At 41.2% G+C, this 27,382-nt stretch overlaps 2 protein-coding genes across 4 annotated transcripts in view; one reads left to right on the top strand and one right to left on the bottom strand.

Annotated features, from left to right (window-relative positions):
* The window catches only part of MCF2L2 (MCF.2 cell line derived transforming sequence-like 2), a 382,435-nt gene that overhangs the window by 162,482 nt on the left and 192,571 nt on the right, over nt 1-27,382 (bottom strand). The gene's annotated exons all lie outside the window — the stretch shown is intronic.
* Nucleotides 394-26,027, top strand: B3GNT5 (UDP-GlcNAc:betaGal beta-1,3-N-acetylglucosaminyltransferase 5). Of its 2 annotated transcripts, none has more exons than XM_088456379.1 (2): nt 394-515; nt 21,721-26,027. In XM_088456379.1, the coding sequence occupies exon 2, from the start codon at nt 21,987-21,989 to the stop codon at nt 23,121-23,123; it is 1,137 nt and encodes a 378-aa protein (XP_088312505.1). In that variant the 5' UTR covers nt 394-515; nt 21,721-21,986; the 3' UTR covers nt 23,124-26,027. The 2 variants fall into 2 exon arrangements, with proteins under 2 accessions (XP_088312505.1, XP_088312506.1); XM_088456380.1 differs by lacking the exon at nt 394-515 and adding an exon at nt 577-606.

Here is a 27,382-nt window from a genome sequence, read left to right as displayed (position 1 = left end):
ATCATTTCATAGGTGGGTGGGTAGAATTGCACTCCTACGAAATGCTGTCTTACTAAGATGAAAATAATAGACCAGCATTGGCTTGCAGGCTGTCTGCAGCACAATTCATTCATTTGCAATGATTGTGGCGCTGGGGTAGACTCGGCTTTATAGTGCTTCCAATTGGAAGGAAATCTAATCGCTTTAGCCACGTTACCTCCGCCTCAGTCATTATAGCACACGCATTAGTATATCGCGCATCTACTTTCACGTTTTCTCCATTTTAAAAAGACCCCAGAAGTTTTTGAACAAATGATCAGCAACTCGCTCAAATCGTATTGCCGGGCACATCCTCCCTAGCCCCGACCATTATCATGGGGAGCGTGTGATTGGCTGGTGTGGGCAGTTGCAGAAAACCCTGCCCGGATATGTCCCCATTCCACACAGTTGGGCGCTGCTGCTGCTTGTGTGGCAGCAGCTCTATCACTGCTCCTGAGTTTCGCTCCATCCTACTGTGCAATGGTGCACTCACTCCGGTAAGTGGCTGCGTGTACTATATACTCTGCAACTGCCTGATACCCCATCTCTATGCTCACTCGCCCTTTTCGTTACGTTTCTGCATTCATGGTGAGAGCGCCTTGCTATGTGAATGTATACTAATACTTATCCTGAATGTAGGTGGCCTGATGATGATGATGATGATGATGATGATGGTAAAGCTCACGTCCACATTTATACATATGAAAATACTACTACTACTTGCGTTGCCTGTCTGTTCATATACTCGCCAGACTAGAGCATGTTCTGCAGCCCTCCCCTCCCCCCGCAGTGGTTTTTACTTGTTAATAATGCGGGCGTCTGCATGCTATCTATATTTATCTATAATCTTTTCACAGTAGTGTAAATGTCTGTTTTACTATTTTTGGCAATAGTAGAGTCAGTGTAAAACTTAAAGGTGTACTCACCCCAAGCTTTCAAACTTGTCTATATCATTTCTATAATAGTTATAACCATTTCTGTCTTTAGTAGATTGTTCTTGTCCCTTCTCCACTCCTCAGATACTGTATTCCCCACACCTACCTTCTTCTATTATCTGACGTTTGCTTATATAGGGTGCAGAAGGGAGGGCTGCTATATACAAATACACCTGTCTACAATATAAATGTCTTTAACCAAACACAGAATAACACAGATGGCAGCACATACATCTAATATGGTCCTTGTGTGTGTAAATAGTGTTTCAAAAAGATTTGCTTTGCGCCAGGTACATTTTGTTTTGTGTGTTATTCCACCTTGTGACTGCAACTTGTTACTGTATAAGGAAATTAACAATAAGCCTCTTTGTTAATTTAGAAAATAGTGTGTATATATGTGTGTGTGTATATGTGTATGTGTATGTGTGTGTATATATATATATATATATATATATATATATATATATATATATATATATATATATATATATATATATATATGAGGATAAGTGCAGAAAGCACTCAGAGACTGTATAATGAACCAAACTACTACAGCGATGTAGTAGTTTGGTTCATTTATACAGTCTCTGAGTGCCTTTCTGCATTTATCCTCGTTCTACACGTCTTTGGTTATGGCACCGGAGCCAGTCTCACAGTGTATTGCATAGGAGTGCCGGTCTAATTATTTTTTTTTTTTAAATAGTTACCACTAAAATAACTTGGTATATGGGCAATTGTATAAGCTGAGCAATAAATTGAATTATCACTTTCTTTTAAGGTTGTTTTTTTATTTATTTTTTTTATTTTCCATTTCCTACTTGGATATGACACCAGTAAATGGGCTGTAGAGATGAGGCTACTGACAAGTCGGTATGCCCACTAATAGTGTGTTGTGTTTTGTAGTTAAACTGTACAGTCTTGCACTTTTTTTTGCCAGTGCAACTCCTGGGTTGTCATGGAATCACTCTCATGTTGCAGTGATGTCACCAGGACTTCCTCTAGGAAGGGCTGGCATATAAGGGCAGGAGAGATGCACCTTCCAGAGTAATATATCACTACTAGTGATTGAATGATAATCGCAGTCTGACATTGCTGAGAGTCAAACATGGGTCAAAAAATAGAAACCATATATAAAATAAACTATAATAAATACTGTATAGACCATACTATCCCTTTAAACCAGAACACTCCTGAATTACACAGGTTTTGTGGCTGATTAAAACCAGGTGAAATGCAGGCTTAAAGTCAACCAGCCACAGAACAGTAATTCTCGGTTTAAAGGGATAGTATGGTAAGCCTATATAAATATGGGAACAAAAGATCCCTACTACCACTGAACTCTTTCCCAAATGTGAAAGATTCCTCCAACATGCAGGTGAGGTAACTCCCAGGGTTGCTGCTGCAGCTACCGCTGTCCCTGGGAGTTAACTTCAGTACATAACGGGGATGTTTTCGTTCAAAATTTATTTATCCACTGCAATACCAACTGTTATTAATTAACTGTTATATATTAATAGGCCCCTAAAAATGCTTACGTTAGTTTTAGCCCAAAATACAAATAATTAGTGTCTGTATTTAAAGGGGCCTATGTAGCAAGCCTTTTTTTTTTTTTTTTTACATAATTTTATGTAGTATACCTATGCACACTTCACAGAAATCCCCGGCAAAGTGCTAATTAGCGATGCAGATCTCAATCCCCATTATTATCAATGGGGACTACGATCTGACCCCTATGTACTAAACTCCAAAAAGCAAAGCTTTTTGGAGTTTAGCCACGTTAGTTTACACCATGTTCAGATGGCGTAAACTACTATAAGCCTATGGGGGCTCCAGGGAAAGCCACCCCCCGGAAGCTGATACTGTGTTCATGCGCAGTGTCAGTTTCCCCCAGGAAGTCTTTCACTTATGTAAAGGACTTCGACAATTTGCCGGGGATATAACTTGCACGGACAGTGGTTACCGTGATTATTGATGCTTAGACCCCTAAAACTGATTCAATTGTGGGATACATTTCAGTAGCAGCTCTAGGGTAGTTAGGTGGTCTTGGGGAGGGGGGGGGGAGAGAATGTCTTGCCTACTTTCTTAGTTATTGCTTCTAAAATGCGTTAAATGTTGCTACTAAGAGAACCTTGTCTATCCCAGAAACATAGGATGCTCCATGCAAAAGACTAAGTTGGACGATTTGTACGATAACATTATCGTCCACAGTGTACGCGGTGAACGACCAGCGATACGCACTCCTGCGGGTCGTTGAAGATGTCGTTCATCGCATTAACATTCAGGCCAGCCTGACGATATTGTGAGGGGATGAGGGAGGGTGCCGGCACTGAGCAACGATATCGTTCAGTGTGTGTGCTCGATGTCGTTAACGTCATCGTGCCCGGCACTGCACGGGAGACGCTAGACGATATCGCTCATGGAGCATATAGTCTAGTGTGTACGCGGCATAGGAAATAAGTCATTTGTACTTAAATAAAAAAACAACTGTAAAAAGCAGAGTTCTAGGATTTGTTTGTTTATTTGGCACCTACTTATAACTAAACTCTGCATTGTTTCAACTTGTCTTCTCTGTACCTTTCTCAATTTAAAACTTTACACATTACGTGGATAATCTATTCAGCCCTCATTAACTTTTTAAATGTACAAATGTATATCTTCCATTTTTAAAATTTTTTTACTAAAGGTCTGGATGTTTTAAATAGAAATGGCACAATAATGAACCTGTTGGGAGGGGGTACAACATGAAACTAGTCAGCTGATAATTAACCTCCCTTATGAATCTCTTGACATTTAAAATATTTGTGGTCTCATGGGGATTTGTTTATTGAATGCCTTTTTAACAACTGCTACCAATTCTTTCAAATATAGTTACATAGAGGGACTCATTGTGTCACTTTTAAACCAGTTTTATGGAAGTATACTTGAAAATGACAGTTTGGTCTGTTCATTGTGAGTATTGTCTTCCCTGGTCGTCAACTACGGAGACCATCATTTCCTTCAAGAAGTCTATTTAAACATTAATGAGTTTGACCTGACTACTAGTTAGTGTAATGCCTGTATAGTAACCCTCATGCATAGAAATATAATAAGGTAACCTGAATAATTTAACTCATTTGGTAATCCCATTTCCTGCCTGTTTTGACTGTTGAATATCAAATTATGCACCTTAGGCATTAAATAGGTTCAAAACATTTTAAATCCACACTATCCAGAATGTTGAAGGATAAACTATCCAAAATGTTTTTGTGCTACAATTGTAGCTTTTTAATATTTTATAAATGTATAGTTTATCTACCGGGTGGTATTGGGTTCATGCTATACAGTTTGACTGTAAATTTACATTTAGTTTGTTAGTTTTGGTTATGGAGCACTACTGTATATCTGCTTTCTTCTATACTCTAACCACAGAGAATCTTTACAAACGCCCTAGAACATCTATTTCTTTTTATTTTTAAATCTAAAAAAATTGAGGCTCGTCAAGCAGAGGGTGATGGACACACAGCTCCTGCTTATCCCATACATACTTGTTTTACTAATTTTCCCCACAGTGTAACAATTCTTTTAAAAGCCTCCCCACCTATTTTTACCTATCACTGTATTCATTTCTGTAACTTAAAATATAAATTTGTTAGGTGTGGGATTCTTTTAAATAACAACAAAGAAAACTGGTAGTTGGGTTATTGGGAATAATATACAAATTAGAGGACAGCAGACTTGGCTTTTAAAATGACCAAAGTAATTTTATTTAATATTATTTATTTGATGTCCCCATCCTAAAATGACTCGCCATACTCTTCTTCAGGGCTTTAAGCCTTGTTGGGAAAACTCTCAATAGTCAAAGAGAAACCAACCTCAAATTTCAAGAGAGTATCCTGCAGAATCGCTGTTGTGCCACTTTTCAAAACGCAGATTGAATCATGGGGTGTCTCCATCAGGGTTCATATAGAAACTCAGCACAACTACTATATCCATAAATGTTACTACTACATAAATGTACTTTAAAGACTAGATATTCACTCGTTACTTGTCTATTTCAAGTTTTACGCCAGGAACGCTGTATGGTAAATTCAATTTATTTTTTTTTGGACTTCAAGGTGTATAACTAGCATTGAATAGAGCAATCCGCTAGTATTTGCATGCCTCATGTTATTTTACATAATATTTACGTGATTATGTCATTAATAACCATAAACAATGGAATGTAATTTGTGAGCTTCCTGTGCAAGGGCTTAGGGGCCCATTTATTAATGATCGCATTTGTGATGCTATCTGGGCATGATATTACCGCCCATGATCACATTGGAAGATGTGCTCATAGCACTGGCATGTATTATCCAGCACCTGCAGGGACAGGGTCCCTGAGATGTGCCCGTAGTGATGCCAGGGCTTCTGCACATCCGCAGTCGCACTGACTGCACATGCACAGCCGCCATTGCTGGGGAGAGCAGCTAATTATCCTAATTATGGGAAGCATAGCACATAGGCTACTACAGGCTGATGCCATCTTCAGATGTGGCCGCATCGCATCCCCCATAGCAAACCTATGGGGGCTGCGGCTGCCCGTCAGCCAGTGTGTACCAGCGATATGTCTGTGAATGACGTCAGATATATCGCGTCTGCTCTGCTGCACAGCCGATGGCAAATGTTTGCTGACCGTCTTGCAACAGAGATCGCGGGGAGGGGGCGGGACACGTCCCCCCGGCCAGCGGGACCCACGGCCGAGACAGATGATGATCATTCAGTGAATATGAACGACCATCACTCGATTGGAGATATCTGTTCAGTGTGTACCCAGCATTACTAAAAATGTGTGTGTAGTGTAAGTTGTAAATAAAAAAACACTACCCAATTAGCAAAGACTCAAACCTTGTTTTACTAACCTCACGGTGGACATGTTTAACAGGTCACTGGGTGTGATTACATTTTGTTCATGTTCCGAGGATTCATTTTGCTATTGTGGGTAGGTTCCATATTTTAGCTTGCTCCAGCAACAGATATGACAAATTACTTTTAATTTTCTTCCAATTTTTTTTTTTTTTTTTTTAAGAAACTCATTTGCTTTGGAATCAAAGCATTGTGGTGGGCAGTGTTATGATAAATAGTGAGTTTAAGGTATAATTAAAAGGGGACTTTTAATCCAGTTTTGGAAAGACCAGGCGCTTTTGTTATTAAACCTTTGTTACACATCATGGGGTTTTGATTGTTTTCACTTCTCTTCCTGGCTAGAACTGTAACTCCAAAAACCTAATTTGTGCTGCTTTGCTTGCATTCGGGGCTGATGTATAGTTGAATGTATGTCTTTGTGGGGAAGGGAGAGCTTGCAGAGTTGGATATGTCTTAATTTCATCTACATTTAATGGCCAACGGGCATAACAGGATTGTAAAGCTCTATGTACACATAGGCAAAGTTCAGTCAAACGTGTCGTCCTATGCAAAGCTGGATAAAAGCGTAAATAGACCCATTTCCAGGCACATCTTTTGTCCCTAATTTAGGCTAGCTGCAAGCGTGCACTGATAATGACTTGGGGGTGGTTGATCTTCGAGATGTGTACATCTCGCATATAGGCAAATATACACATACACGTGTTATGTGCACACGTCTTTGGATCAGCAAAATGTTTGAATTGCAGTTTCTGCCTTGCCCAGTTGTCTAATTCGAGTGTTCTTGCAGTGTGGAATTGACAGTGTACCCACAGACAAAACAAGTAATGCCTTCCTCTCAACTATCTCACTTGAATTGTATAAGGGTGGTTCAATAAGTAAGGTAACAAGACCTCTCACGTGTGTAATGTTCTCTATTTCATTCTAATTTCCCACCAGGCCAGAGCAGGTAGACCACTGCTTCCCCTTACGGGCATTATATTGCTCCTCATATCAGTCATACTGTCCCAACATCAGTTGTAAGATGGCGAGGCTGGTGGAATCATGGTCAAACATTGAGGTGCGTAGTGTGATCAGAGTTCTGCATCTAAAGGGCACATCAGCAGCGGAAATTCATCACCAACTTGTCGAGGTGTACGGTGACAGGTTTGGTGTGCTGCCTTTGATAACTGCAAGACAGACGTTCAAGATGAGCAGCGATCCACCCGGCCAAGCACGTCCACCACACATGACCATTTGTGCCTGACCTGGCACCGAGTGATTTCCATCTTTTCGGGCCATTGAAGAAGCACCTGGGTGGAAGGCGATTTGCAACAGATGGTAAAGTTCAGCAAGCCGGCATGTCCTGGCTTCAGGAGCGTGACACTGATTTCCTCTATGCCGGGATAGATGCCTTGGTGTACCGTTGTAACAAATGCTTAGACAAGTATGGGGACTGTGGAAGAATAATGTGTACCAAGGCCATACTATTGATTATACATATATGTACGAGTTGAATACATTTACGCAATGTGAGGTCTTGTTACCTTATTTATTGAACCACCCAAGGAAATATTTTAGTGCTTGACCTGCAAAACAAAATCTAATTTTTGTACAGGTATATTTCCTCAGCAACTTATTTTTCCCAAACTCTTCTCAGCTGTCGATTTTAAATGCCTCATTGTTGCTCTGCTAACCCTCGCACTTTGGTGGAGAACTAGAGCACTAATTTAAAATGTAAGTGAACTGACTGCAAAGTCCAATCTGTGATGCAAGTAACAAATTTCATGAAGGGGGAAAAAAATATTGCTGTTGGATTGCAGTGCTGGCATTGTATATCTGCAAATTTAGTGGTGCAAGGTGCACATACCCTGAACTACAGCGCAGTAGAGGAATAGCATTAATTCTTGCACACTGCACCTCTTAAAACCTGTGCAGTTCCTCTTTCCTGGCTAGGGTGTCTCTCTCTGCTCTGGTGCTTCCAGCACACAAACTGCTGTATCTCAGCAGATTGTTTCAGCAGTTGAGTGTGCTAGACGCACCAGAGAGCGACACCCCAGGCAGGAAAGAGGAACTACACTAGTTGTGACAGGTGTAGGGTGCTAGAATGAAGACTAGAGGAAGGTCATATCATTTCTTCTACACTCTGTTTCTTGAGAAATGAGTGAGTGCATGTGTAGCTATAACCTAAAGAACGCTACAGCCCTGGGCATTTGTTTAAAACTGTGCAGAATCTGGTGAACGCATGATGCTTTAGGGTTTCTTTTCCTGGAATGGGTTGTGTGCTGTTTTTCCCTTTTGAATTTCAAGCGAATTGCTATTTTAGTGCCAAATGTATTTTATTAAATTTGTCAAAAAATATATATAGAAACAACACACATATTAAGAAACAAAAACAGGTTGTAATGTTCTGGTTTAGTTGTGGGCCTGGGGTGGTGACAGGAGCAAACACAGAAGCAGATTTAAATAAAAAGGTAGAATTTTTTAATGAATGGCTTAGACATGGGAATGGCAAAAGCAAAAAGTCCAGGTTTAGCACTTCAGTGCACTTGATTACTGTAGTGAGGATAATGGGAGAATGTCCAGAAAGTGGCAGATAAGAACAGTCCGGTATGCAGGTTAGTGAGCTGAAATAAATACAGGGAGTGGTGATGAGTCCAGCTGGGAGTGAAATAAATACAGGCAAAGGTAATGAGTCCAGCTGGGAGTGAAATGGAGGCAGGGTGCAGGGTGTCAGCAGACTCAGGCAGGGGAAAAGGTAGTGGAGGATGCAGAGTAGTCCAGCAAGTTTTTAGGAGTTGACAAGCAGGCTGGCAGGTAGCGTTTACACAGGTAACAAGCGGTGAGCACAGAGAACTCCCTCTCAGCTAGGCTGAGATACACGTTGCACTGGCAATGAAGGAAGGCTCTGGACCTTCCTAAATACCCCGTGCCGCGCTATGACTGGCTGGAGGGAACACATGACTCACCAGGATTGGGCAGTTGAATCACATAGTCAGCTGGCAAGATGGCCATGCCCATGCCAAACGGAGCGGAAACAAGCCAGGCCTTATCAGCCCTGAATGACAATGTGCCCGCACAGAACCACGCGCAGCCAAAGCCCCTTGCCAAACACCAGCGCCACTGCCCGACACCCCCTGCCATAGTGACCTCACAGGTAATACCCGCCGACCACCATGCCGAGAAACCCTGGCCGTGACACAGGTCCATCATATAGGGGATCATATAATATAGATACACGAGAACAAGTATTACTTCTACAGAACATATCACCAGTGAATCTACTGAACAACAGAGACCCATAAATAACATAAGCAAACTATAACTACATATTAAAATAAAAAAGCCAAGGACATCGAGACAATGGGGGAAATTTGCAAACCATGTTTAGGCATGACAGTCATAGGGGGTTGATATATCAAGCAGTGAAAAGAGTGGAGAAGTTACCCATAGCAGCCAATCAACAACTACCTATCATTAAGTACATTCTATAAAATAATTGGTAGAAGCTGATTGATTATTATGGGCAACTTCTCTACTGGTTCACTTCTCTGCTCTTTCACTACTAACCCAATTTAGTATTTCTGGGATAGTATGGAATGGCATATGATATGGCATCTTCCACCATCAACCAGGTGTCAGATTAGACTAGACTTTCTTGTATGAGAATGTTGCTGCCTTCCTCGTACACAATTCCAAATACGTTAGGGTGGTGTGACTTTTTTCATTAAGTGGTTTTTAACTTGACAAAAAAGTCTTTTTCTTAGAAGATGTCGTATAGAGCAGATAATCTGTTTTCTCAACTGTTTATAAGGCCAGCAATAAAATGGCTAATGCAAAAAAAAAAAAAAAAAAAAAAAATGCTGTTAAATTTCCTACAACTGCCACAGTACTGATTAAACAGCTGCTGAAACTTTATACCAGAACTTTTCAGGCAGTGAGATATCTCTCGCTATCTCTAATCTATCGCTATGTATACATATATCTATAGCTCTTATATACACAGCAATGCACTTCAGCGCAGGTAATCCTATAGATCTTCAGATAAAATTTCAAGATGTATTAGCTGCTTTATCCTTAAATTTCCTCTTAGAAATGCTGGGATCCTCCTGTCAAAAGATGCAGATAGTAGGAATAGCGCACTCGTGAGAATAGTGTAAAAAGTATAATTATACTTGTAATAATGCTCACATACATCAAGGTTAAGAACTTTGTACATAGCCCAGTAATCAGCTCTACTCAGATGGCAGATCTCTTAGTCGCCACCGCTATAGGAGCCTCCGAGTCAGCGCTGCTTCTGGAGATGATAGATGACTTCAACGTCTCACATCAGTTTAGACCACGCCCAACCGGTTTCGTCGATGACTTCGTTATCATGAGAGTGAACATGAGATCTTTTTAGAGATCTGTAATTTTTGTACAGGCCAGTTTTTTTTATTACACTTTAACAACCACATGTCACGCATGCCAAAGTGTGTTTTAAGACCATATCCCCTTGCTGCTTTTCTTGCTGCTTTTTAATGCTCGTGTGACACCACCCTCAGATAGTTTCTACATTTCTCTCCTAGGGATCATCAACTTTAGATTATGCCAAAGAAAAGGTTGCATGATGGCATAACTTCTAAATTGCTTGCACACAATCACAAATCTGTTTCAGGTAGGGCTTTATACGAAGGACCAAGAAGCCGGAGTGATCTCTCCTGTTGACCTCTGAGCTCCTTCCACACTAACTCCATGCTGAAAAATCCTGCGGCCAGATGCCAATCTTTCACTTTTAAGAACTGAGAATCTGCCCCTCTTGGATGCAAGAAAATAGCTTAGTCTCAAAACTGTTTGATAAAAGACTTTTAAAATGTACTCACTAATTGCTTCTGATTGCAGATTAATCCTTGGATTTATTAGATAGTTTATTTGTGCATATACACTGAAATGTCGAAAGTAGTAGTATATATGCCAAGTATCGTATAGGATGCCATCTAGCACAGCAAAGTGTAGCAACTCAACATGGCATTGATTCCACAACCCGACGGAAGACCTCTGAAGAGATGTTGACCCATGCCATCCGGATTGCTTCCCACAGGTCCCTTATACTTTTAGGTGCAGGATCTTGGGTGCAAATGTACAGTGTAAAGACTTCTGGGACCTCTCCACCATGTCCCATAAATGCTCGATTGGGTTCATGTCTGGCGAATGTGGTGGCCACACTATTCGTCAGAACTCTCCAGAATGCTTCTCTAACTAATTCTGGACAACTTGGGAACAATGGCGTAGTGCATTATCCTGCTGGAATATTTTATCGTTGTGAGGGTACATAAAGTCCACGAAGGGCTGCAAATGGTCATCAGCAAATGCAACATAGAGGTTATTGGTCCATGACATAGTGGTTGCCGGTCAAGGCAGACCATTGGACCCAACCCATGCCACATGAACACACCATTATGGAACCACCACCAGCCTGCATGGTGCCTTGTAGACAACTGGGGTTCATGACCTTGTGGGGTCTGCACCACACTCAAACCCTTCCATCAGCCAGAAACAACTGGAAATGCGAGTCATCGGAACTCGCCACATGTTGCCAGTCCTGCAAGGTCCAATTAGCGTTGTCATGAGCCCAGATGAGGCGCTGTATCCGGTTTCGTAATAACGTGTACTCTGGTGGGTGTTCTGCTCCCATATCCCATGGAAGCTAAAGAACGCTGCACTCACCTGCTAGATATGCGTCTGGTACCTCTTGCATTGAGTGTGGATGTGATTTTAGCCAGTGTCGCTTGTCTGTTACCACGGACAATTCTGGCCAGACACCACTGGTCACTATGATTAAGCACTGGTGATCCGCCACTGCTCTGTCCACTGTGGGTGGTAATGTCTTCCATGAGGTATTCCCGGTACACCATAGATCTAGGAATATTGAATGTCTGCACATCTTTGGAAATGGAATGTCCCATCCATTGGGACCCACTATAATGCCCCGCTAGAACTTCGATAATTCACGTTGCCTTGCTATGAGCAGCTTCGCCGATGTTCACAGACTCACAAGATGTCAGACTACAACTGATACAGGTCTGGGCGTTTCCAAGATGTCACAGTAGTGGTGACGCCACTTACCATTACCTTTACATACTGCTATCCCATTACTTTTGGCACTTCAGTGCATTATGATTTTGTAATTTTAATTTATTTTGCTTTATCCTAGAGGTACTGTTTTTTTTTTTTTTTCTATCAAAAATGTTCTTAAACCTATATTTTACATATGACCTGGTTGTGTTTGTGGGTGTGATTTACTTCTGGCGCCTATGCAGAGCTGCATGCTGTTTTTTCAAGCTGCTTTAATGCAAAACAACAAAGCATCAGCTCAATTGTTCTTGTATGTAAAGACTCTCAAGCTTTTTTTTTTTTTTTCTTTCTTTTTCAACTCCCTAATTTATTAGATCTATCTGCTCTTTAATGCAAATATCTAAACAGCAGCAATTCACTGCATAATGGCATGCTGATATGGTCAAAAGTCTTAGTAGTTGTTCAAACCAAACACTATAATTGGGGGGAAAAAGGGGTGGTTTGATTATCTCAGAAACCGCTCTTTAGATTTTCACGCTCAACAGTATCTAGAGTTTACAGAGAATGGTGCACAAACAAAACAAAAAACGTAGTGAGCAGCAGTTCTGTGTAGCAAAACTGCCTTGATAATGAAATAGGTTAGTGGAGACTGGTCAGGCTGGTTCAACTTGACATGAACTCAATTAATTAATCGTGCCTTACAATAGGTATGCAAAGGGAAACCTTTTTCAAATCACAGCTTCTCAAAACTTGTACTTAAAGAGCTACAACATCATCAAATTCCAATCCTGTCAGCTAGGTAAGAACAGGAACCTAATGCCTCAGTGGGTGCAGACTCACCAATACTGGACTTTTGAAGATTGGAAAAAAAAAACACCAAAGTCCTATTTCTCCACAGTTACCCTCAATTCAGTTGATCAACACCTTTTTTATTGAAATAAATGGACATTAACTTTGCTAAAGTATAATAAGCCAATTCTTGGCAAGGATTAATGAGGTGATAATACAGAAGGTCTTGGAATTAATACAATTTCAATGAATCACCTTTGCCTACAAAGTTGTTAACATCATCACCTCTTCATGTATCTCAAAAATCTCTCACACACCTTCTTAGATACACCTCTGGACTATCCTTTTCTCTGATAACCACTTCCTATACTGCTACCCTCTAATGGAATTCCCTACTATACTCAATCAGGTGCTTACCCCATCTATTTATTACCTTCTTCCCACCTATAACAATGGCAAACCCTCTCTGCTGGCCCAGTATCCACTTAGTTTGCGTAAAATGGCTGAATTATTATGTAAATGGGATCCGGACGAAAGGTCGACAGTCAGTAGGTGGTCGACATGGTTAAAATGTGTGTCGACCATTTGCATTTGTTGACAAATGGTCACCATTTTTATGGGTGTTTTTTTCAACATTTTTAGTCTTAGGCTGCCAGAGTGGACAGTTAGGGTAAGGTTAGCTGTAGGCACCCGGGAGAGGGTAGGTAGGGTTAAGATTAGGGTTACAATTAAAGTCAACCTTGTTTCCATTGATGTTTTATACCACATATATATTCGCCAATTATACCATGCAAAGAATATGTAATCATTACACACATGTCTATGCCAAAAAACAATGACCACACTGTGGGAGAGCACCTAACCCACACAGACACACAAACTCGCCACACAAAGGTCCCTGGTTAGAATCGAACCCGTGATCCCAATGCCGGAATCCATCTAAGCAAGGATTTAATAACACTGACCTCTTTACCAAAAGGTATTTGATCTTCCAAAAGTGTGTTTTTTTTTTTTCTATTAGAACTATAAAAAAAACCAAAGTACTAGTAAGTTTTTCTTACTGTGTAATGTACTTATGCCCATTACATTTCTCCAAACTATAACCAATCTTTCAGCTGTTTCCACAAATAAGTGTATGCTGATAAACTAGTTGTGTATCTTAGAAGATTGCAAATTTGGCATAAAGAAATGGTTAATCACCAGATCAACATTTTCTGCAGTTAATATTTTTAAAGCTACCGAGAAAATCTAATTAGTATTACATAGAGATAAAAGTGCATTCACTGTGACCCTGGCCAAGATGATCTGCCTAACCTGTTTTGCGAATATACACTCCTATTACTCATTACCCAATGCACCTGTAATTCACAACATTTTCAGGGATCTTTGCTGAATTATTTTCCTTTAACATTACTGGGGAGATCAAATAAATGGATAGTTTTACTTTTCTGCCCAAACCTTTTGTTAATGCTTATCTTAATTGCCAAACAAAAGGATTTCTCTGTCCCAACTCTTTAATGTAAAGCTGGGCACACACTGACAGATATATTGGCCGATCAATTGATCGGCCAAATATATCTGGTGCCCGTCGGCCAGTGTGTACCAGCAATGTGTCTGTGAACGATATCGTTCAGACCTATTGTGTCGGCTGTGCTGCACAGCGCAAGTGTGTACGGGCGATCAGCCGATTGCCCGTACACATGCAGCCGCCAGGAGGCGAGCGAGGCCCCTCGGCTGCCTGGAAGATGATGATTGATCAGTGTATATGAGCGACCATCATCTACCGATATATGATCTGCAGGTTTATCTTTGCAGTGTGTACCCACCTTAAGATGCAGTATTAAAGAAATTCTATTTCCTTTACATGATTTCATCAGTGATGAGTTTTGTCGTCGCCGGTTACAATGGGAGGAATAGTCTCATCCAGTTATATAAAGGAGAAAAAGGCTCAATTAATAAACAATTGTCAAAAATGTACTTTGTTATACTCTGTTTGCCTCCCTGCTCCACTGTCTGTCACCTCCTGAAACAGAACAGCGCATTACTCTTTAGTTCATGCCATCTTAATTCAATTAAATATTGATGTGCACAGGAGTAAATCCATCTACCAAACCAAAGGAAGGGTCTAAAGGAGAGAAAAATAATATAGTTGCTGAGTAAGATGTTTGGCTTATCCAGCTAAGCCTGGAAATTGTCCTAGCACACACAAATGTGAATGCATCAGTTGTAATTTGGATGTGTAAAACAAAGAGATGGGTTACCTGATTAATATTAACTGCTGAATGCTCAAATAAAACAATTGATGTACAATGAGTACTCAGCAACTGTTGACAGCAAAAGACACTGGAGGTCTAGCCAGAATTCTGTCCTGCTGCCAGTACAGAAATGTAACCCTAACATATTGTTTGGGCTGGCAGATGCAATGGTTTTCATCATTGGAACAGGTTTCTGGAGGCAACTAGGACACAGGAAGGCAAAACTATTGTCCAATCTGTTATCATAATTGATCTCCCGCTTTTTCCAGGTATAGCATTTTTTTTAAGTCCTTAGTTTGTTACATTTAATATTGTTTTAAAGGGCCAATAGGCATTTATTTTGTGTTTTTTTTTTTTTTTAACGAGGGGATTCTACAGTATGGGCAATCATGGGAAATATAAAGGTGGGAACTTTCAATAATCTGGCAACAAATAGGAAGGTATGAACTGTGATTATCTCCTGTATGCGATTTTACAAGCTTGCAGGCAGTTCAAAATACCATCATGTCTCATTATGAACTAAGGGCCTGATTCAGACCCACTCGCGAGCGGCTATCCGCTCGCAAGTGGGTCGATGTTCTGGACTGAGCATGCGCACGACGGAGGGAGCTACGTCGTGTGCATGCGCCAGACGCGACGAGCGAAGGAAAGTCCTTCGCTCGTTGTGTCTGATCAAAGGGGGCGTGCTGTCGATGTTGATTGACAGCACGCCCCCTTTGGTAGGCGTGCCGGGGGCGTGCCACCCTGACGGGGGCGTTCCCACGGGAACGCCTCCCGTCAGAAGCCGGCCCACTGACATCACTAGTGATGTCAGTGGGAGTGATTTTGGCTCTGATAGAGCCAAAATCACTCCGGAGCTTGCGGTTGAAAACCTCAACCGCAGGCTCCGGCTCGCAGTTTTGATGGTCGCGATGGTCACGACCATCGCAGCCATCAAAATGCACGCTCGTATAGCCTGTGGGTGGTGACCCACAGCTATACGAGTGTCCAGGAGGACGCTCCATTTTCATGGAGGCCGGCCCTCATTCAGAGCGTGCGCTCTGCTCCGAGCGTACGGCTATGAATGAGGGCCTAAGTTTCACTGTAAACTCCTTAGACCTGTTATACCAAGTATACTAAGGGGCCGATTTATTAAGCCTTTTTGCAGAAAATGCCCCAAACCTGCTGTTTTTGTAGGCTTTATGCATTGTCCCCCCAAATGTATCAAAAGGGTATAGCAGCAGATCTTGGAGATATCTGCTGCAGTATCCCTACTTTCAATTGCAAATGCAATCTTCAGTCACTGCGATCTAGGCAAATGTATTGATCTTACTCAGAGCATAATGAGTTAGTGCTAAAAACTTACATTACAATAACACATACAGTACGGGGCAGATTCAATTAGCTGTGGTACTTAGTGGGGTTTTAGCTCCCGGGTTAAGTGCCCAGAGCTATTCAATTACCTCCCATGACTATCACTGAGGCACTAGTTAAAATGGATTTCTCTTCGTATCTCAGGAGGGTGCAAGCAGAAATCTGTGTAAAGTGCACCCTCAAAGCAAGTCACTAGCCCGGGGAATGGGAACCTCAGCCTGGGGGCCGTATAAGACCCGCGGAATCATTTGGTCTGGCCCTCAGCTTTTTTCTGATAGCCTCATCTGGCTAGCAGGGTGCCTAGAATGGCACCCTGCAGCCAGAATGTATGCGTCCTTAGGACGCTTCAGACAGTCACACCGCTGCCTTACAAGTCCTGTAATCACAGGCGATTGTGGCCCCGTCCCGTGTGACATCACATGGAGGGGGCATGGCCTGCACCAGGCCCGCTAATAATGTTAGATATATCAAAATGGCCCTCAGCAGAAAAAAGGTTCCCCAACCCTGCACCTAGCCAGGGGGTGTGCCAACTCAGGGCTGTAACAGGTATCTGTGGGTGCCACAGTCACTGCCCTACATCCCTGGCTTCTGGCTACCATGGTCCCTGGAACAGCACCCTGCAGCCAGTATTGCTGCAGCAGTACCAAAGGATGCTCCTGGCATGCATGTTGCCACCTGCAGAGCCGCTCAGAGGGAATCTGTATGTAATGCCAGGTGTCGGGATGCCTCCTGTCAAAATACAGACCGCGGTATCACAATGGTGGTATCCAGACAGGTGTTGGGCGAGTATACCTTCCCTCCACCTAACCCTGTTACGCTGCTGCCTAAAACCTCACACTTCCCCTCCCGCCCCCCTTTCTTTGTGGCTAACAGCTAAGACTCCCTGGACTTACCTCGTTCGGGCTGACTTCCTTCTGGATTCTGACGCCCATCTTAAGTCCCATGTCTGGCTTCCCCCATCGGGGTTTGGACCGGTGGCATGCCATTCGCCGGTCTGATAACTACATCCCGCTCAGAGCATCCTCAGGAAGCTCCGGGCAGTGATGCACTTCTGGTGGTGGTGGCCTCATCCCCTCTGTGCAACATCATGCACTTGGGGGGCAGGGGCCACCACACGTCGCTCTGGAGCCTTGTTACAGCACTTTGCCCACCCAATAACAAGGCTTGGTAATAAATTAAAGAGGACATGGTCATCCTGTAGAGAACAGAGCTTCTACAGTGCACTCTCTGGGCCCTTTTTTGGAAAAAAAAAAAAAAATTTAAAATTGCATGTGCTACAATGTAAAAGACTGAGAACAGCAATGCACTATATAGTGATGTACAGTAATCCTGGGAATGTAGTATAATGTAACATGTATAATAGAGCATGATGGTGATCCTGTGTGTGTATGTATATATGTAGGTATGTGTATATAGATATAGTCCAGACCCGGCACTCTTGCGAAAAAAGATATAATAGCACACATGGTTCATATGTTCAGATGTGTCCCCATATCAGGGGCGTATCTAATGGGTGCAGGGTGTGCCGTACACACGGGCCCCCGGGTCCACCCTGCACCCGTTTATCTGAAACTTACCTCTCCGAGGTCCTGCGTCTGGAGCTTCGGTGCTGCTGAAAACGACAGTGTCCGCCCGCAGCCATTTTTCTGGCGTTTTGCACATGCGCTGTGAGGAAATCGCCAGGAAAATGGAACCTGTGCTATTTCCCCGGCGATCTGCACATGCGCAGTAGACTCTGGGCACGCTCTAGTGCCCAGAGTCTACTGATTTTGCGGTGGTTGGCCAGCCGCGTCAGTCGGCTGCCGGGGTGAGAGGAGGGGGCCCCTGACGGGGGATGCACACGGCTCCCTCCTCTCTAAAGATGCCCCTGCCCCATATACCTAGTCCCGTAAGACTCTGCTTGTGCCAAGCGTCCTTTTTAGCCAAAAAAAAGGCGACTTAGTTGCAAACTGATACGACAAATCGCTTCAGAAGACTGCACTGATTAATTTGATGTGCAACACTGTATACAGATTCAGACTCTGCTGCACACATATATGACAAAGTGCTAGGATGCAATGGCCACGTCCTTCTTCTTTTTTTTCTTTTTTCCATGCCAAGGTCCGTCGTGCTTCGTATACAGATATACAAGTGTTGCATATCAAATGGATGTGTCCAAGTCAACTGGACCTGGCAGCTCACTCGCACCAGGCGTCTTGCGCTGCATGACTTATTGAGATTGGGTGTATGAGAACGCATCTATACTTGCAAATACAATTATAGCACACACTGAAGACCTTATGTATATTTAAATACATCCTATTTTCAAAAAGAAGCCCTGGAAAGTGTATGTATGTATGTATATATAGATAGATATAGATATATAAAAAATTGTTTTTTACATTAATGCGCTGTACATGTGATTGGGGACCCCCATAGACACAAACCAAACTCAATGGACAGCACTGAGTCTAGTAAAGGCCAAATACAGTGCATCCGGAAAGTATTCACAGTGCTTCACTTTTTCCACATTTTGTTGTTACAGCTTTATTCCAAAATGGAATAAATTCATTTTTGTCCTCAAAATTCTACACACACTACCCCATAATGACAACGTGTAAAAAGTTTCTTGAGATTTTTGCACTGTACATACCATGGTAAAAAAAATAAATAATTTTTACCGGAGTTATTATTCTTTATTAGGTTTAATTTAAAATGCTTCAACTACATTCATAGTTTGCAATTTTTTGTCTTTTGAATGTTAGTTTTGCTAGATAAATAATTAGAACTGCTAAATAATGATTTGCCAAAGCATGTGATGTAAAATAGTTTAGGGGCGACATTTATGTTGTAAGTTGTAGTAGTGGATGTGGCCTGCAGACAGGGTATGCAATCAGATCTCCAATATGACCTGGCTGGATGTGCTGTCTTTTCTGTTGTTCATCATTGCTCTAAGATATTTCTCTTATCCATCTACTCCATACCTCACAGGTCCCACATTATCAATGAAATATGTTGGAGCAAATGATTGATTTGAACTGCTCCCTACCAGAGGCGTATCTATAATGGGTGCAGTGTGTGCGGGGCACACGGGCCCCTGGGTCCAGGGGGGCCCCGCTCTGCACACCCTGCACCCATATTAGTTTAAACTTACCTGTCCATGGTCCCGCATCAGGTTTCAGCGCTGCCCAGAACACCGGAAAATGGCCGCAGCGGTAATTTTTCCGGCCTGCTGTGCATGCGCAGCAGACTCCGGGCACACTCTAGTGCCCGTAGTCTACTAATGCTCCGATGGCTGGCCAGCCACGTCAGTCGGCTGCCGGCCACCAGAAAGAGAGAGGAGAGGCCTCGCACGGGGAGTGCACATGGGCCCCCTCCTCTCTTAAGACTCCTCCGCTCCCTACTATTCACATGGCCGCCATCATGGGGGTTACATGTTTAAGGGCCTCGGACAGGTTTTTTTTATTTTAAATTCAACCAGGGGTGGAGGAATATTCAGGCAGCAGTGACTTATGAATGCCTAGCAGCAAATCAGATTGCATGAGCCCATACACACCAATGTATGCTTATGCTTGGAGGGCCCTACATGTTTAATTTGTACTGTGCCCCACAAATTCTGGTTTTGACTTTTCATATTGAATTTGTAAGTGAGTTAAACTGAAATTTGCAGTGCCCATGTTACATGTATGTGACTTGTGTACGTAAGCTTCCACTTAAAAAAACTAAACAAAATCCTATATTCAGGCTACGCTTGGATTAGACATTCATCATTACTCCGCCACTACTTTACCTTACATTTGGTATCTCGCTATGCACTGTAAAATTCTAGTCAAATGAATGCAGATACAGCAGCCCGACCACTCTCATCTATAAATTGCTAAACCACACCTCTCCCACCATCAGTTGGAGACCTATATTAGCCACTTCTTCCCTGCTAGTGAATGAGTGCAGAGCTAAAAGGCCATAACAATTGCTGTTGGGAACAAAGCAGACAGCCAATAAGAGCAGAGGTGTGGAACTTCCCACTGTAATTGACAAGAAAGCAAATCTTGGTGTAGTTTCCATAGAAATTAACCAAGCATCCATGTTCATCTGGGGTCCTGCTCCACCAGGTTATGGGGCCCATACATCAGCAATCACAAAAAAAATGATTCACATATTCAGCATTTTTCCTCCAATTAACAATTCTCCAATCCACTAATATGTGTCCAAACATTGCCAATATTTGTCAGTGATTTGCAGATTTTTCATCCAAAAATTAGATTTGCGAATCATGATCGTGCCCATTTACTAGTAAATCTACTAGCAGTCTACAAGCCAGATTGGTTGGTTGAAATCCAACTTGTTGGACAACCTGATTTACCTATTCCAATGACTTTTTGGCCAGAATCGTCAATCTCTGAACCCCATACATTGACAATTTTTTTACACAATCATCTGCAAAAGCAGAATTGCCCTAAATGATTGCTGATGTATGGGCCCCATAACTTACCCTCTTCTAGAGTAACAATGTATAATTTGAGAGCACAGTCTGGAACCTGATTAGGGGGTAGGGCCTACTGGGGATTTCCCCTGTACCACTGTTGACCTGTCATACGCATATCATGTAATAAGAGGTTTATACTCTACAACCCGTTTCAAATATTCTCTATTGCAATTCGTTTCAATTCCAATCCCCAAGTTGTCCCAATTGGTAATTTGTTGGGATTTCTGTCTGTGGAGCAGGAGCTATAATGGTATGCAGTCGCTTTGTCTGTGTTCAGATTGTCTGAATGTTATCACTGAACACGTGGACATTCACAATGTCAAAACTGACATAATGTTTACATTCTGAATGTTGACGGCCACAATGTCAACACCGGCTTTTCAGGGTTAGACTAAAGGCAAACTGGAAATCACATTGTCAACATGTCCACTGTCGACATCACGTTGTCCACATTACATCCATGCTGACATTTGACATGTTAACGTTTTAAATGTCGTCATTCAGAGTAAATGAAAATATAGTATACCTGCTATAATTACTGAATATGCAAACTAGATTAACTCACCTGTGCATGATTAAATAAACCCAGAAAACATGACCTGTTGGGGATATTTGAGGACTGGAATTGGAAACCATCACCCTGTGAGCTTTCCATTATGTTGGCAAACTTCAGCCTGTGGCACAAGCTATTTATCTCAATGTCTACAGAGTGACCTTTTACTTTTAACCTCTTACCTTTCAAGTGTCAAAATCCAAACAGTTGTTGCCACCCTACTTTTACCTCTAAATATCGCTGCTATGTATTTATCCCATACGCTGCAGGCAGTATCCAGAACACTGTTTCTAGTTGGTAACAAGCAAAATCCAGTGCAATTAAATTAGTGGTTGCTAACTGTTGTGTACACACACGTTTCTGTTTCATCCATAACAATATGTTTGTGACGTATAATCTGTGGGCAAAAAAAATAATGCACTGTTGCTTCTCTCTCAGGTGGTGTTGGGTTACCGTGAATCACTAAGCTGCACAAGCCTGGATGTTTACACAAGCTTTCAACAATGCCACTACTGTAATATACATCTGTATACTCTGTCTGAAGACTTTGCATGAAACACTTCAGGTTTCCAGTCTTTTGCATCTTGTCTACATTTTATGATCTCCACTTAAAATGATGCTTTATTCTGAAGGTAAGACAGACTTGCAGGGAAGGACTATATGAGCTGATCAGACACAATCTGCAAGATCCCCAATTCTCCAGGATGTATATTAGTAGTCGGAGACTAAGAAAATGCAAGCTTTTACAAATTTCAGCAACTTGTTTTGCATTGTCACTAATGCTTATGTGGGTTCAGGAAGATAATGATATTGTCAACCACATAAAGTCTTACTCTTACAGATATCTTATAAACCGTTATGAGTTTGTGAATGACAGCTTGACTGTTGTACGGGACAAATCTTTTGATTCAAGAAACTACAAGTACTTGATCAGTAATAAAGATAAATGTGGTAAGGACGATGTGCTGCTCCTACTCTTTGTAAAGACGTCGCCTGAGAACCGAAGGCGGCGTGATACGATTCGGAAAACCTGGGGTAATGAGAATTATATACATTACCAGTATGCTGCCAACATAAAAGTAATGTTTGCCCTCGGGGTTGATAAAGATCCTGCGACGCGTCACTTATTACAGAAGCAACTCGAAATAGAAAACAAAGTGCATAAAGACTTGGTACAGCAAGAGTTCCTGGACACATTCCATAACTTAACGCTTAAGTTGCTTTTGCAGTTTGGATGGGTGAATGCATACTGTCCCAGTGCCAAATTTATTATGACTGCAGATGATGACGTTTTTATCCATACGCCTAATCTGGTTTCATACTTAAAAAGTTTAGATCTCATAGGTGTCAAAGACTTCTGGATTGGAAAAGTCCATCGTGGGTCACCTCCCGTAAGGAATAAAAATAGCAAGTATTATGTCTCACGTGAAATGTATCAATGGTCGTCCTATCCGGATTACACCGCAGGGGCTGCCTATGTTGTTTCTCGGGATGTGGCTGCCAAAGTGTATGAAGCATCACAAACCTTAAATACAAGTCTCTACATTGATGATGTCTTTATGGGAATCTGTGCCAATAAAATGGGAGTAGTGCCTCAGAATCATGTGTTCTTTTCAGGTGAAGGAAAGGCCCCTTACCACCAATGCATCTATAACAGAATGATGACGTCTCATGGGCATGTAGATGATCTGCATTATCTATGGAAACAAGTCACAGACCCTAAAGTGAAAGAGTTAACATCTGACTTCTGGGGCAGCACATACTGTAGACTGGTGAATATGATGCTGCTTTGCAGGATTAGATATATTAATACATACCCATGTTCTGCAGCATGGTCCTAGTACTTGAATTGCTAAACAATTTGACTAAAATGCCTATTTAAAGTGGCCAATCTCTGCATTGGAGTTGGGTCCAGAAGTTGCAGCAAAAAGAAGTTGTCTGTAAAAAAATGGCATTTGTGTCTTGTGCCCCTTCCTGTGTAAAAGTACATTTTATTGCTGTGATATTACACAGAGCAGATGGTTGTTGACTCTCAAGAAGGAGCAAATAAAATGTCTATTTATGCATTCATGGAAATTGTACCTAGACATGGCAAAGCATGACCAAGCCCTCCTGCAGGATGCCCATTGCTGCGTGGGGATCTGTGTGCTTGGTATTGCCTTGCCTGATTGTCTCTTAGTTGTAAAACGTAACTGTATTACTTTGGTCAAACTAACTTATAATAAGATATGTCCTCTTCCAGCGGAACCTGATTTTAATAGTTTACTTGCTGATCACATTATTTATACATATATATATATATTTTTTCTATTTATTTTTAGAATACATTACAGCTAGATGAAATAAAATATCCACTAAGATTTTAGAGATTTAAAAGGACCAATTTAGCAAAAGTATTTTGTATAGCAGGTATACATTCAAGTATTTGCACCTGTATTACAACCTAACTGCTAAGTTTTACTCACTGCTCCTTTTCTGAGCCCAAGACTCCTGCTTTTCTGTATATAAACCAGCTAGATATTTAAGTTCATCACTTTAAATTGGAAGTAGAGGGGAGAGAGTTTGGCAAGGAGGACAAAGCAGGAGCAACAATCTCCATATTTGTGACTACTTATTGCTTCTCCTGTGCACCCTCTCTCTAGCTTAGGACAGCCCCAGTTTACGGACAGGCCTGTAGCATGTACCTCGGGGCTCAAGGACAAAACTGTAGCATGGAGCAGCCTCTTGGCCTTTGAGGAATTAGCAGATGACTAAAATTTAGTGATTATCTGGTGAAACAGCTTTAAATTTGTTCATTGGGTTCTTTTCCCTTCCATTCTGTACACATAGGACTTTTTCTTTGTAGGCCAATGGAAATAAACTGTATACAATCTTTTAGAGCCTAATTATAATAGCTAGAACAGGAGAACTTACTTACTATTTTACTACTTTTGTCGTCTTATGCTTTGGTAACTTTTGCATATAGATTTGTGAAACGTATTAAGGGGCCTTTTTGTATTGCATAGATGTATTGCCTTTTTAAGACTTTGTGCCATCCTTACTCAAGTGTTATATTATGAAATGTGAATTTTTTTTTTTCCCTTAGATATTTTGTACCTATTGCACTCTAACAAGCTTGTCACTTGTATTGCAGGTTAAACCAGCCCTACATTCTTCTGTATTGTATAAACTGTATGCACTGTTCCATAAGACAGGGGTCTACACTCATAGCAGCTGTTGGTGGGAGATGTTATTTTCATAATGCTTAACAGACCTCTGACTAACTGAAAGATCACTGGAGATATGCAAGCCATTACATACATGCATGTCTGAGGCTACAGATCTGTACAGGACAACGTGAAAACATGATTGCAAAAACATGTTATGCTGGAGTCTCTTCCATTTTATAAATTCAAATAGAATTTACATATCCCTTCTAAAAAAAAAACAGGACTGTATAGTTATTTAGAGGCTATTAAAATACTATTTTTGTGGCTTCATAAATAATTCATAAGGAATTGGGAGTGTCCCAAAATGTTTAATATACATCCCACATTTTAGTAATCTGTTTTTTTTTTGCCCTTATTGGTGTCCAAAGCTGAATATAAAAAGTTTACATTTTATTAAAAAAACACAAAATATTTATTTAACATAGGAACATGTTCCCAATTATTAATGGCAATGCACATAATCAAAGAGCTAGCTATTCTAATGTATTATTTTGAAGCCAATTTCTGGCCTGTTTAGGTTCTTGCATGACAATCTGTGCAACGGAACACAGACCACTCGAGCCTGCTGTGTTCTTCCCGAATAGGTGTTATTGTGCAATCTTATACAATATTGGCTTCACTATTGTTTTTGACACAACTTGTATTCCTGATTGAAAATGACTCTTCAATGTGAAGGTAGATAATATTACAGCAGGTCTGTTTTACAAATGTATATATTTTTATATGTAGATGGATATATTTATTTTTAAAGAGATGACGGCATACAATGGTTAAAATGGCCTGAACTTTAGAGATAATCTTTTTGTGAAGTTGCCACCTATGTTTGTACTGGTCCTTCATCTTTCAGGGCTTGCGAAGTGCATTCATCTACTTGACATATCTCTGTTTCCAGCACAGATTTAGACAACCAATGGGTCTTCAGAAGCTGTTATTGTTATTAACGCACAGCCCCAGAATATTCAATAGCTCTTTACAATTGATTATGAACATGGTAATAAAACAAGACTAGACCTTCACAAAGAGGTAAAGAGGGCTCTGCTCTAAAGCTTACAATCTGCTAGTTAACTGCAATTCCCAGAATCCTCTCCTTGATGAGATCCGGTGTAGCAGGAATTGGCATTTGTATTATAACAGCTAGAAAGCATTAGGTTGCCAATCTCTGTTGTGGAAATTACACAGCGGTTCCTATTTTATTAACATGATTCAAAGAGCAATGCTGTAACCATTGTGGGATAACTGCTTACATTACTGTCATTACACTAGACTGCTAAAAGCTGATATCTGGCTGCTATGTGCTACAGCCCATCATTCATTGCTCTCTGCATCTTGTTACTGAATAGGACCTAATGCCCCAGCCAATGAGGCAGGTCAAACATGGCTGTAACTAAATGTTGTTGTTTTTTTAGTTTGTTTTTTACTGGTCTATTTCCATGTGCTGTGTTTTATTTTGACATTGATTTTGCTACATTTGTGGAAATAATTTTTTCAGCTGTTTAGCAAAGATTCTTTGTAATGGTTTTCAATAAATATTTTTTGACTGGAATAAAAACGTTATTTTTCAAATGTCCACATAAATGGAAATTGCTGGTTTCAGGTTAATCTGATTAAAGAATAAGTCTTCATATAATAAAAGAGAACAAAAAAATATTGAATATTTGATATGGAAACAGCCACAGACTCCTATATTCTGGAACAGCTGCTCTCATAGCAGAAATCAGCATATGGGCATATAGCAGCGCAAGGGCACATTGGGCAGGGAAAGAGCAGAAATTGCTGTGTGCTGGGCTGGGGGAAGGTCCAGGGAGGTTGCTGCCGCTATTAAAGCTCAATTCAGGGAGGTTGCTGCCGCTATTAAAGCTCAATTCAGGGAGGTTGCTGCCGCTATTAAAGCTCAATTCAGGGAGGTTGCTGCCGCTATTAAAGCTCAATTCAGGGAGGTTACTGCCGCTATTAAAGCTCAATTCAGGGAGGTTGCTGCCGCTATTAAAGCTCAATTCAGGGAGGTTGCTGCCGCTATTAAAGCTCAATTCAGGGAGGTTGCTGCCGCTATTAAAGCTCAATTCAGGGAGGTTGCTGCCGCTATTAAAGCTCAATTCAGGGAGGTTGCTGCCGCTATTAAAGCTCAATTCAGGGAGGTTGCTGCCGCTATTAAAGCTCAATTCAGGGAGGTTGCTGCCGCTATTAAAGCTCAATTCAGGGAGGTTGCTGCCGCTATTAAAGCTCAATTCAGGGAGGTTGCTGCCGCTATTAAAGCTCAATTCAGGGAGGTTACTGCCGCTATTAAAGCTCAATTCAGGGAGGTTGCTGCCGCTATTAAAGCTCAATTCAGGGAGGTTACTGCCGCTATTAAAGCTCAATTCAGTATAATGTGGAGATACAAGGTATAGCATTCGAATAAACTATTACAGAACGGGAGAGAAGAAATGAGTAACAAAGCATACCACGATGATACCAGAAGTAACCGGTCCGCAATATAGAGCTATAACATTTTCCTAACTTTTATAAAACATAGAATAGATTTTTAACTACACTGTGATAGGAACTAATGCGCTTGAATAAAGGATATAGAGGTTGAGTCTCCCAAATATACGGAATTGTTTAGAGCGCGAATTTGCTTTCTGATGGTTAAGTGTAAACAAACTGTTTACTGCACAAAATTCTTAAAAATATTGCATAAAATTTTATGTTCAGGCTGTGTGTGTGTGTGTGTGTGTGTATAAGGGGTATATGAAACAAATTAATTTAATGTATGTGCACAAAATTATTAAATATTGTATAAAATTACCTTAAGGTAATGTGTATATAAAACAAAAAACATTCTATGTATAGACTTGGGTCCCATTCCCAATATAATCCATTATGATATGCAAATATTCCAAAATATGGAAAAG

The sequence above is a fragment of the Taudactylus pleione genome, unplaced genomic scaffold, assembly GCF_031769625.1.
Source record: "Taudactylus pleione unplaced genomic scaffold, aTauple2 ptg000702l, whole genome shotgun sequence".
NCBI lineage: Eukaryota > Metazoa > Chordata > Amphibia > Anura > Myobatrachidae > Taudactylus > Taudactylus pleione.
This window is presented reverse-complemented; position numbering and strand designations above follow the sequence as displayed.